Source organism: Phascolarctos cinereus, unplaced genomic scaffold, assembly GCF_003287225.1.
Source record: "Phascolarctos cinereus isolate Bilbo 61053 unplaced genomic scaffold, phaCin_HiC Scaffold_5;HRSCAF=322, whole genome shotgun sequence".
Lineage (NCBI taxonomy): Eukaryota > Metazoa > Chordata > Mammalia > Diprotodontia > Phascolarctidae > Phascolarctos > Phascolarctos cinereus.
This window is the reverse complement of record NW_027555958.1, coordinates 311,044,235-311,057,475: the sequence shown is the minus strand read 5'-3', so window position 1 is coordinate 311,057,475 and position 13,241 is coordinate 311,044,235. Positions and strand designations below refer to the sequence as shown.

At 35.9% G+C, this 13,241-nt stretch overlaps 1 protein-coding gene across 2 annotated transcripts in view; it reads right to left on the bottom strand.

Annotated features, from left to right (window-relative positions):
• Nucleotides 1-63: 63 nt before the first annotated feature.
• Nucleotides 64-13,241, bottom strand: part of TOM1L1 (target of myb1 like 1 membrane trafficking protein) — a 51,013-nt gene continuing 37,835 nt past the window's right edge. Inside the window, exons 9-16 of one of the 2 annotated variants that reach the window (XM_020991944.2) lie at nucleotides 12,767-12,827; nucleotides 12,130-12,253; nucleotides 9,869-9,965; nucleotides 4,684-4,735; nucleotides 3,876-3,981; nucleotides 3,221-3,296; nucleotides 1,649-1,715; nucleotides 64-405 (exon numbers count right to left, since the gene is read on the bottom strand). In XM_020991944.2, the coding sequence (XP_020847603.1) occupies nucleotides 1,652-1,715; nucleotides 3,221-3,296; nucleotides 3,876-3,981; nucleotides 4,684-4,735; nucleotides 9,869-9,965; nucleotides 12,130-12,253; nucleotides 12,767-12,827 (580 nt within the window). In that variant the 3' untranslated portion in view covers nucleotides 64-405; nucleotides 1,649-1,651. Of the gene's footprint in view, nucleotides 406-1,648; nucleotides 1,716-3,220; nucleotides 3,297-3,875; nucleotides 3,982-4,683; nucleotides 4,736-9,868; nucleotides 9,966-12,121; nucleotides 12,254-12,766; nucleotides 12,828-13,241 lie in introns of those variants that run through there. The other variant, XM_020991945.2, reaches the window with a different exon arrangement.

Sequence of the window (13,241 nt, the reverse complement as noted above, 5' to 3'; positions counted from 1 at the left end):
AACACAGATGTATGATTTCAGTGTATTTACTATGAACAAAATTTTTGTTCTAAAAAGAATACATTTTACAGTAAAAAGAAAAGAATATATTTTATTTTAAGGTTAAAAATCATTTAAAAAGTCAACTTTATACATTTTCTAATGACTGTTACAAACATGAAATGTAAACTACAATAATTAAAGGCTTTATGCCCTAGCTCAAAATGTAAAGGCCAGAAATATTTTCAGAAGTGCAAAATCATTTTTACATTCAATTTTAATTAAGTGAAGGCACTTAAACAATATTTTTCCTGAATTTCAGTTCCAACTTATTAAATATTTTTTGATTTATTCAAGAAGTAATAAAATAGTTTTCATCTACTGTAATCACAGGGGTATGTTGATGATGGATTTCTCTAAAAAGATCTGCAAAAAAAAAAAAGTTAAAATGCTAAATGACTTTTTTTGCCTATATTAAAAGTGGTTAGGGAATGGCATATATCCACAAACCTTTAATGACCATTAAACCTCTTTCAGGAATTGTGCATATCACCAATTAAACTTATTCAGTCTTTTAGACTTATCTTTCAAAAACTCATTACTTGTTGAAAGAGGAAGTTTACTACTTGTGGCACTCTTTACTAGGTAAATGATCACTGGCCTAAGGTCGCTGGGCAGGAATTTTATAGAAACAAACAAACAAAAAATAAACCCCAAGATTTTCTTTTTACAATTGACCCTCAAAGTATTATTGTGAATTTTACTCTATTTTGTGATATTAAGTAAGAGATAGAAGGAATGGATGCCAAGAAAACCCCACATGGGGTCACAGAGAGTTGGACGTGACTGAAAATGACTGAACTACAAGAAAGAATGGCACCTGGCCTGCAGTGTTACCAAGGAGCAGAAGCCAGTCAATAAAGGATTACTAAGTCCTCCATGCTAAAGAACTTCTGTCATTTACATTGGTATGCTCTTCTATGCCATAACCTTCCCTTTTAAAAAAGATTTTTATTGATATCTTTTGTTTTTATATCACCTAAATTTGTCCCTGTATCTCTCCTTCTAGAGAACCATCTCTTGTAACAGTGCTTAACTGTCCTTTTTTCTCTCATCCCAGGAAGCATTCCTATGCTTCTCATACATTGCCTCTGATCAGACTCTGACACTGCCATTGGACTATATAGTTTTTGTTAATAGTGATGTTAATATATATTATATATTGATGTATAAATATATATTTATAAATATATAATATATATTTAATATATTAACATCAATATTAATTATCAGTATTAACACATACTAACATAATATGTGTAAATTAGTACATTGTGATTTGTAGCAAACGTAGCCAAAGTTTCACTTTAGTTACTGAATATCTCAGGTATCTAATAAATTTGAGAGATTAAGCAAAGTAACATTTATATATCATGTGCTGACACTTTATGTTTTAAAAAATTACCCCCATTTTACAGATGAGGAAACTGAGGCATGTAGCAGGTAAGTGACTTGCCCAGGGTTCCACAACTAGGACATGTCTGAGGCAGGATTTGAACTAGGGTCTTCCTGACTCCAGGCTCAGCACACTATAAAACTGTCCCACCTAGCTGCCCAAGCTACTGACACTTAAGGAATGTAACAAATTATCCCAAATTGAAATACTTACCTTTCAACAGTTTGTATGATTCTGAATTGGTTTATGGCGTTTAGCATCAACGTCTTCATAAAGAGTTCTGCAATAAGAAAAGCCACGGTTTTTTCAATTTCATTTTACTAACTAAAAAATGAAAACTATTGGTATATTAAACAGAAATTTGTTTATTTTAATCATCACAATGAAATCTGTGTAGGAGTTAATCTTTGAAATTATAAATCTAAGAGGCTAAAATTAGCTGCTAAATGGACTATACATTATTTGTTGTGATTTTAAAATAGGACATCAAAGCTTTTAAAATTAAATTACTTGTTTTCTGTTTTAAGCTGGATAGACCAAACTTGTCTTTAAAACCATTTCTTTTTTTTTTATAAAGTTGAACTCTTCTCCAACTCATGGAATTTATATTTAGTCATTTTCCCTTGCTTACTCATACTATTTGACATTTTAATGTTTTAATCAAGGGTTCTTAACTTTTTTTGTCATGGACTCCTTTGACAAACTGATGAAATCTGTGGATCCCTTTTGAGAATAATGTTTTCAAATGCATAAAATAAAATATAGAGGATTACAAAGGAAAAACCAATTATACTGAATTTAAATTATCAAAAAAATTGTTAAAAGTTCACAGACCCCCTTTTAAGAACCTGTATTCTAGATAGCTGTTTTTAATGATATGATCATATATACACACATATGTAATATACACACCCATGCATATATGTATATTTTTAAATCAAGTCATATTCTGCTAGAAATGATTTCATCTATCCCGCTTTTATTTCTGTATTTGTCTCACCCCATTACATGGCCATGTCTAATTATATTAAAACACCAAATTAACTGCATATTTCCAAATGAAAGGTCTGTATTTGGGGTAATGGGTCACTGGGAAATACATTTTATAAAAGTTGTAACTAAATCAAAGTTTAAACCCCAAAACATTGTTTCATTCATTCTTTTTGAGAATCTTTAAGTTAACTCATCTAATTAGAAAATTAAATAAATACTCCAATCGTACCAGTTAAAGCTCTTCCATTGTGCCACTGTGGTTAATGAATTAGTTATCTAACAATACTGCTGTATGTCAATAGACTAAAAGAAGTTTTAAAGTATTCATGTCCTCTTAGGGATAAGGAAAAAAAAACAAACAAAAAAGCAAAAAACCCCCAAAAAACAGACCCTTAAAAAACCAAAGGACTTTTTGCATTCTGGATACATCTTTTAATTACTTAAAGTTTACCTAGGGCTATCACACTGCCAGCTACTGTTCATTCACTTAAAAGTGCCCTTTCTCAGGCAAAAAAAGGCCTAGATTTCATGTACTAGTAAGTAGCTCATTAATGCACACTTCACTTCATAACTTTAAAAAAAAATAGGGGTTGCAATTAAGTCACAGGGTTGAGAACTACAGGAACATTAAATCTCAAACAGCCTCTAAATGAGGCGATAAGTCATTTTTAATTATGCCATCAATTTTCACCAAGACCCAAGCAAAATTAAACCTATCACCAATTTCTATAGACTATCTTGTTAAAGGGAGGAGACACAAAGAATGGATGAAGGGTTTTTAGAATAACTTACTCTGTAGCAGCACCTGGAGCCAAAGGGTCAAACTCCATTATCTCATAATAATTGGCTGGCAGAAGATCATTCCCTGCTATAGGTTTAGGAAACAAGGAGAGAAAGAAGCACAAACTGTGTGTGTTTGTTTGGTTTTTGTTTGTTTTTGGCCTAGACAATGAGGTTAAGTGACTTGCCCAGGGTCACAATGCTATTAAGTGTTATGTGTCTGAGGCCGAATTTGAACTCGGGTCCTCATGAATCCAGGGCCAATGTACTGCGCCACCTAGCTGCCCCCAGAAACTGTTTTGTAACAGAGAATTGGATAGACATTCTTTTTTTATACTTAAAGCCACCAATACAAGCCAATCAGTATGGCATTGATAATTACAGACACCCTATGTAATGCAATCAAAACAGTCAACCAAATTCCATGCAACAAAATAACGTGGGTAGTCCATTGAAATTTGTCACAGTGGGATTTGACATGTATTACAAAGTAACTCTCATGTAACTCAAATTAGGAAGAATATAGAATTTTAAAATTGCCACTTGGAGGATACACAGTTGCTAGTTATATATTTTCCTAATGTTTTAAGTTTCCTGTGCTTAGAACTCCAGTTGATAATAGTCCAGAAGGATCCATTTTAGAAGCAAATTTTAAAGTCTCAGTTACCTCGTTGATTGCTAGATGGAGCTGGAGGCCTATGGCTTGAAGGTCCAGCATGACCCGCCTGAAGGTTGACTGGCTGCATCAGGATTGGATTTAAATGGGTTAAGATCTAAAGGAGATAGGACAAGTAGACAAAGAAACCAGTATAGAACAGAGTGTAATGGATCAAGATTCTCTGATGTAATTTCAAGTTATTAAAAGTTAAGTATTTTTTATTATTTTCATTACTAGGGTTCTATGTACTGTCACCAGTTAGGTAATTAATAATTGACTCCTGTTTGCAAATTATAAGCACCTTCACTACTTATGGCTACCCCCTCAGTTGTCTGAGGGGGGGAAAGGAAGGAGAAAATAGATTGTATGGTATGGGGAAATTTTTTTTTTCCCAGAATAATTAAGCCCATATAGAGATGTCCCAATTGAAACACTTGTTCTTAGTTTGAGACATAAATCAATAACAATATGGGCTATGGCGAAAGGTGCCATCTCTTTCAGCCTCCTAGTCTTGCAAAATAGAAGTTGCAAAAAAAAGAGAGAGAATTAAAATGGACAGGGCCACAGAAGGTCCACATGTTGACCAAAACATTTTTCTCAATAACTTGGTGGGGGTGTGTGCGCGTGTATGTATTCCTCCTTTTCCCCATCTTGACCAGGAGGGACTACTGAATGCTTGGACTTTAATCTGAACACTTGGACCAGAATTATGAATGAATGAATGAATGAATGAATGAATGAATGAATGAATGAATGAATGAATGAAGTAAAATATTTATTAAGCATTTACTATGTGCAAAGGCTATGAAATACTCACATTGTCATACAGATGACCCGAGGAACTGTTTTGATCTGTCCTTTGAGGAAACCTAAGATAGTAGAATAACAATGTATGATTTCCACTGTCAACCTTACAGCTATTCTTCCAGCAAAAACCCTTTATCAAGCAATCTGCAAGGCCTTTGTCCTATAGTCTCTATGGAATACAAAGATATGCTAAAAATATGATAGTCTCTGTCCTCAGGTAGTTTATAATCTTGCTAGGGAAGATTGACACCTATAAAAACGATGATACAAAAGAGAATATTGACTAGGCCGTAAGAGATACACCAAGTTAAAGAAGACTGCTATTTAATTCAACAAGCATTAAATGCTGAATATATCAATATAATGCTTTAAGAAAAATTATGGAGAAAATAAGACCACCTTCTCAATTATCAAAGTCTACCATACGGACAGCAGAAATGTATCAGTGTTCCCCATATGCCTAGAGTCCCTCTGAGTTTCACTACCCATTTGCTTATAAATGCCTGACTAAGAATGCTGCCAACTTCCAAGAGAAAGAACACTGGCAAAGCCTTGCCTTCTGGCAGCAGTGACAGAACCACTTCTAGCAGAGTAGTTTATAAATGCCAAAACAGCTTACATTTGCATACATTTGTCGACTCATGAAGAACTTTCCTAACCACCATTCTTAGTTGTAGGTGGCATAAACATCCTTACCCAAATCTGAGAGATGGAGAGACAGATGAAGAGAGGTGAAGCAATTTGCCCAGTGGCATACACTGCATGTTAGAGCAAGGGATTCCCATTCAAGACTCTTGACTACAAGATTAGCATTGTTTCTAACACACCCATGATGTCTTTAGTAAGAACAAAGGTATATTTCAACATTCCTCTACAATGCTCAATGGCCCCAATAGGGATAATGTCAACAGGCCATCACAACCAGGTTTATTATAAGAGAAATGAACATGCACGTGGAGCTCAAAGAGTTCACAGTCCTTACAGAAGTTTGCATGTTTATAACAGTACAACAAAAGGAGGAGGAGAAAACAGGAAGGAGTGTGGCATGGGAAGGGCAAGTTGCAGTAAAGGTAGGAAAAAAGGACAAAAGCCCTCTGGAAGGGGAAGAACAAGGCTATGGCAAAAGCTGCATTTGCATTCTTTTCCCATGGAAACCACTAGACTATGAAAATAGGAGGGTCTACTTCTTTGCAAAGGACTGCAGCAGCACAACCATTTTCCCACCCTGGCAGAGACTAGCTGGAGCCTGTCTTGCCTCCTAAGGACACACAGAGAATCCAGCTTGGGGTGTAAACAACAAATTATGTCAGCTCAGGGGGAGCTTTGTCCTCCACAAAGCTCATTCAGGGCCTCCTGCACTCTCTGGGCCCAGTGTTTCTGGTAGATATGCCAACTCAAAAAGACAAGTTCAGGGGACTCTTTAACAGCCCTTAACAATAACTAAAGTCAGCAAATAGTACATCTTGTGGAAACAGGCCCAAGTGACTTTCATTCTCAGTCTTGGGCTCTTTAAGCTATTTGATTTCAAAGGCAACAGGAAAAATCATTTCCTCAGATACTTGGTCATCTCACCAACCTCTCAATGCTCATGAAGGAAAGTGAGCTAGAGGTTAGGTACCAACATAGAATATACCCTTTAATTCCTGGTGCCTTAATGCAAAGGCAAGCACAGAAGAAGCATGGCAAAAAATGTTTCAGGATTAAAAAAAAATAGAAGCCAAAGGCTTGTAAGTTATTCAAAAGGTCTTGCACAAACCTATATATATCATGACTACATTCTGCAAGAAGAGAAGAGGAAGACGCTGAACACAATTTTTAAAAATGAGAGGAAACAACAGAGAAAACAAATGATTGGGGTCTGCAATTACCTGTGTGTACTAAATTAATGACTAGCAAGGACAAAGATCAAAACTTACATAAAATTAGAAGATAATAATATAGTTAACATTAATGCAGTGATTTAAGATACACCAACTATTCTATATACATGAACTCCTTTGATTCCCATAACAACCCTGTTTGGAAAGTTATATGTATATCACCACTGCCAATTTCCAAATAAAAAAACTGAGGTGTGAAGGAGCTAAATGATATGGCCATGAGATTTTAATCTTGTGTCAACTTTTAATCTCATGTCTCTCCCAATCTGAAGACCAGTGCTCTTTCCACAACACACAAAGACAAGATGAGTAGAACTAAAATGGCTCCAACTTGACCTGTCTTAAAAACTGTATTGATGATGAAAAAGGGGAAAGGGATATATGTAAAAAATGTTTCATCATTAACCTGCTTATCATTAACTCTTAGGAAAATTTAACTGATATAAAACAAATTCCCAATAACAAGGATGCCATTAAAAACCCAGAAAATATCTTCATCAGAGGATGTTAAGATTATCTTACAAAGCGGATACAGTAGCCAGAGACAATACTAGTTTTGAAAAAAAAAAATCTGGTTTGCGAAACATAACAGAAAGAAGTGAAGAAGATTATGAGCAATTGACCCAAAAATCTTGTTACTGAACATATACCCCAAGGAAGTCAAAGAAAAAAAGGTCCTGAACATAAGAAAATATTTACAAAAAGTACTATTTGTACTAGCAAACAACTGGAAATAAAATATATATCCACTGATTAAGGTATGGCTAAGTAAATTGTGATACGTGAATGATTCATTTTCATACTGTTAAGAAACAAGGAAGAGGAGGAATACAAAGAAATACGGGAAAACTTGTAGTAATTGATGCAAAGTGAAGTATGCAGAATCTTAAAAATTATATACACAATGACAAGGTAAATAAAAAAGCAATAAAAAGTAAAAAGAAAAGCAAAAATACAATAAAATAAAACTAAATGCTTATAATCATAATGACCAATTTTGGCTCTATAGAAGAGCAAGGAAAAAAATGTACCTCCTCCTTTAAATGAAGGAGTTAGGACTTAGGGTTTTGGAATATTTCGTATGATGTCAAACATGTCTGTTGGTTTTGCTTACCTTTTTTTCCCTTTATTTAAAAAGGAAGGCTTCTTGCGTAGGAAGGGAGAAAGATATGTCCAGAAATGAATATGATATAAAAAAAAAAGCTTCAATAAAACTTAAAGAAAATAATATCATCTCACAAAATGTGAAAGGAGAGGAGAAGTCTTTAGAAAGTTTGGCAGAGGATCCAACCAGACCATAACATTTCAAGAGAATTTATAGATGAAACTCAAAGGACAACAAATAGATGTAAAAGGGAGCAGATCTTCTAGTATTTCTATAATAATCTAGTCTCATTATTTGTGACCACACAGCCACCAATATATTTGGACCCTAATGCCTTGTTACAATGCTCAGGAAAAGGAATATGAGAAGAATACCTTGATATGACCAAAGACATACAAGAAGAAATCTGTATTGTTTTGAAGCTCCTAAGGACTTTTATTTATTATGGTGTCTCAAGGACAGGAAGTTTCCAAAAGACTGAAAAAAAATCACAAACTGCATCATTGACCCCCAAAAAGGGCTATCCCATATGCTGGCTTTCTCACTTTCATCAAATCTTTTTGAGAATGGTCTGTGCATACATATGCAGCATCTCCTTGATGAAAGTCTCAGGAAGAAACAGGCAAGATTTTGTGGATGATTATTAGAGGAAGTGTGGGAGAATGAGAAGCATGCAGGATTTGGAGTGAGAGGACAAGTTCAAATCCCAATCCTGCTACTTACTACATGTGTGTGACTTTGGGCAAGTCATTTAACCTCTTGTAGCTTCAGTTCTTCAAATATAAAATGGAAGAGTTGGACCAACAGGCCTGTAAAGTCTTTTATAGCTCAAAATCTAAAATCCTATCATTTATAACCATAGGAACAATAAAAAAATATAAAAAATATTGTTTGATAATTACAAAAAAAACTCTCCAAAATTTTACTTGATAGTGCAAAATATATCCTTATAAGGGCTCTCCTCTAACAAGATTTTTTTCTATTAATGGACAATTAATACATTAATGTCATACAAATTTCCTAATAAATGTAACCAGAGAAGAGAACTGATAATTTAAGACTTGCTGTACAATGTTAAATGAGGCATAAAATAGGGAAAGAATGTATGTGTGCCAAAGGTGTTTGCAATTGTCATGGCAAATATACCAAGTGAAGGTATGTGTGGTTATGTAAGTATATATGCGTAGGTATACATAGCTTGGTTTGTTGTTGTCTTGTCGATTAGTTGACACAGTTGACTCTTTGTGACCCCATTTGCGGTTTTCTTGGCAAAGATCCTAGAGTGGCTTGCCCTTTCCTTCTCCTCATCTTACAGAGGAGGAAACTGAGGCAAACAAGGTTAAGTGACTTGCTCAGGATCACACAGCTAATAAGTGTTTGAGGCTATATTTGAACTCAGGTCCTCCTGACCCCAGGGCTAGTGCTCTATCTACTGGGCTATTTAGCTGCCCACATATACATACATACACACACACTTATGTCTATACACAATACACATATATATATATAAATATATCCATGCACAGGCCAATTTTCCTAGTCTAATTTGAATGCCCTTCGATTTCATAACGAAGACCCTCTAGTGTACTAGAGTTCAATAAAATAAATCCTATATCCATAATTAGGAATGTTTGGACGACCTCCCCATATGTACATATATTTTCACTGCACTAGTATATTAGAGGGTCTTTGTTAATGAGATCTAAGGGCGTTCAAAAGAAATTGGCCTAGTAGACCAAGCAGGTAAAATCAAGTGAACAAGGAATGAATATTGTCCAGTTTGTGGTAGATGGATAGCCCCTAGGCTGGGCTGGGCCTTGAAATGAATGAATGCTATGGAGCTGGGCCTCTTACAACTCAGTAGAAGAATGTGGGACAGATCACTTGACTTGGCAGTCCAAAAACCTACCCAGTGGCTCTCCATGATCCCAAATTGCTCCTTGCTAAAGTCAACCTTTTTCAGTAACGGTTTTCATTTGTTCTTACCCACGCTGGCTATACAAATCATGGAATTTCACACTCTTGAATCAAAATCATGAGTAAGCCAAAAAGTGGAAAGATACCTGGTGTGCTATAAGTGGGCCACAACAGTGTGCCCTTGTCAGAAAAGTGATGTGAAAGAAATCATCTGGGTCCAGGACATACATGAGGTTCCCAGGTTCTGGCCTACCATAACAAAAGCAGTTCCAAGATTCTCATACAGTACTTACAGGGATATTTCTGGATTCTCTGAGGCCAGTAAATCCATCTGTGAGTGAAGCACAGGGTTTGTGTGTTCAGTATCAGAGGAATGTGGAGAGCTGACATCTGAAAGGTAAAAGGGACTTATTTCACAACTACTGCTTAGTCAAGAATGTTCTTCTTTAGTCAGTCATTTAGATGGCTTCTCCACAATACAAAATACCTACTTTAAAGGTGGATATCTGGAGCTTAACCTTGGTGCAAAACCATGGAAAACTCTTTGAAGTATTATATTTAGGATCAAAGGCTCACATATCTACAGATGGAAGATACCTCAAAGGCCACGTAGCCCAACCCTTTCATTTGACAAATGGGACCCAGGGAAGTTCAGTGATTTCCCCAAGGTCACAGTGAGTAAAGATCAGAAGTGAGATTTGAACCCAGTTCTTCTGACTCCAGAACCAGTATTCTTTCCACTGGACAACTCTACCTTCACTTTTTTTGCTGGCTAAGAACAAAAATAGGGTCATTTCAATGCTAAAAGATATCAGAATTTGGAAAAAAAAATTCCCGGGTATGTGCAGGTAGGTATAAGGAACTTACATTCCCTGCTTGGTGCATCAACAGAATACTACAAAAGTCTTACTGACAGCACATGCTGTTCTAACATGTCTGACTGACAAGCTATTAAACATTCTCAAGACATGACTGAGCTGAACCCCTCATGGGAGAAATTTCTTTCTTTATCTAAAAACTTCACACACCAAAAAAGACTTCTCTTCTTTCCTTCATGATCCATCTAATGCCCCATTGATCAATAGAAGCAAGAAGGCAATGCATCATGAATGGAAAGAAATAGTTTTTGCTTAATATAAGTGCAATCTAGTTTGAGCAATGACCCTTAGAAGAAACGCTAACTCCTGGAAAAAATGCTAACCCCAAATCAATTACATGGAGTATTTTGGCTCTGGAAAAACCTTGGGGCACAAGAGAAAAAACACAATGGTTTCAGATAGGCATTTTTGGTCCTGTATTTTAGCAGTTTTCTTCATTTTTTTTCCCTCTTAAATCTTCAAATTCCTTACAAACAACAACCAAAAAAAGTAGGGTGGAAACTATGCATGTGATCTAGAGGCAGCTGGGTGGTGCAGTGGATAGAGTGCTGAGCCTGGACTCAGGAAGACCCAAGTTGAACTCTAGCCTCTGATATTTCCTAGCTTTGTGACCCTGACCAAGTTACTTAATCTCTTGTCTGCCTCAGTTTCCTCAACTGTCAAACAGGGATAATAATAGCACCTAACTCCCAGGGTGGTTGTGAAGATCAAATGAGATATTTGTAAAGTGTTTAGCATAGTGCCTTGCACATGGTAGGTGCTATATAAATGTTAGCTATTATCATGGCTAATCCTGTTGTTATTATTATTATTATTAGTGTTCTCTTCCCTGTGACAGTTCATCATGCCTTGTTCTGTAATCAACTTGGAACACTTGCATTCTTTCTTGCCTCTTCCTGTAACAATTATTTCCTAACCTTATACTGCAGTGCAGCTAAAATCTGTCAACCAGCATTTATTGAGTGACTACCATGTGCCGAGCTATATGTCAAGGGCTCAGGCACTGTTAAAAACTGCAAGAAGCAGCTCACTTCTGTGATAAAATACTGGCCAAGACAGCCAAAGATTGGAAGGTGGCTTATTAGAAACCCTAGATAAACTTTAATAATGAAAGCTAAAGGGTGCTGTTTGGAAGAACTACAAGAGTGGAAATGACATCGGACAGCCTCTGAAGAAAGCCTGGCAAATTTTGTCAGATACCATGGGGAGGGAGCCAATACTATTGGGCAGAAATTCAAGGAACTCAGCTTACCAACCCCAATGCTCTCCAGCCCCACTTCCAAAAATTTCCCAATACTTTTGGCTATCCTTTCCACTCAGAGGCAAGTCCGTTGTCATCTAGCAGATATTTACCCATCAAATCAGGGGTTCTGAACCTCTTTTGTGTTACAGACCCCTAAATGTTTTTAAATGCATAAAATACATAGAAGAAAGGGTTACCAATTATATTGAAATACAGACATCACAATATAAAAGTAAACAAACAAACAAACAAAAATCCAAGTTCACAGACCCCAGGTTAAGAACCCTTGTATAAGGTAGAAAAGAACAGAGGTTGCCTGAGATAGGACTGGAGTCTCCACTTGACTTTACTCCTGCTCAGGTAGCATTTAATTATCTACCCACCCAGAATCTTTTCTTTGATTTGATTTGAACAAAATGGAACATTCATTTACTTAAGCCAGAAAATTGAGAACTCATGGCATGGACTCCTTCCAAAGGCAAGCCAGAAGTCGGAGAGCTTGGATCTGGACTCAGGTCAAGTAAATCACAGGATGGGGCAGAAGGCTCACAGTTATTCTGGAAACAAACACATGAAAATTTAAGTTTAGTTAAAAACAACAACTTCAAAAACAGGTATCAAATGTTCCCTAAAGGTTGTTGGGAAACGGTCCTTTTTTGAGGAGTAGCCTTGAGGAGATTATGACATTAATTGCATTTTATTACATGCAAGGATAAATACTTACTTGGCCTGCTGAGATGGTTACAGCAAAAGATTTCTTTGTAGCACAGAAAGGTAACCCTAAGGTACTAATAAACTGCTTAGGGAAAATATAGATGTCATAGGATCAAAGAATTCTTTTGTAATGGAAAGGATCTTAGAGAATGTCTACTCCAATCCTTTTTATCTTGAGGTTTAAGAAAAAAAAAACCCAAAAACTTAAATGACTCACCCAAGATCACATAGGTAGTATGAAGCAAAGCTGGGATTTGAACCCAAGTCTCTGATCCCCCAAATATTTTCCAATGCACTTACTGCATTCTGAAAATGTTAAAAGATCATTTGTATATTAAGATTTCTTAAATACTTACTTTCTGGGCTTCCTCTTGGCTCTGATGTTGTTCTTGGAATCGTTTCTGATTTCGAGAAAACCTGATTTTTATAAAAAAGAACAGTTATTCTAAAAAGAAAACGAGAGAATTCATGTACTGGTAGCCCAAATGAAGGAGCTATAAAAAGGCAAAGTGTTATTGTTATGTACCCTCTACAGCAAAGGTATAAAACACATGGTCCATGGGCCACATGAGGCCTACAACATTCCCAAGTGCAGCTTGAACCAGATTAAAATGTAATAGGGAAATATTTAACAAAATAAATAAAATACAATAAAATATAGAAATTACATTTTAAATATGGCCTGCAGGAATCCTTATGTACAAATTAGTAGCCTCCATTGCAGTTTGAGAGTACCACTGCTCTACAAGATAAGGTCTCAATAAATGTTGGAATTTAAAATATTTTTCTTTTGGGCAGGGGTGTGGCATAAAAGTCCAGACCTATGATTTC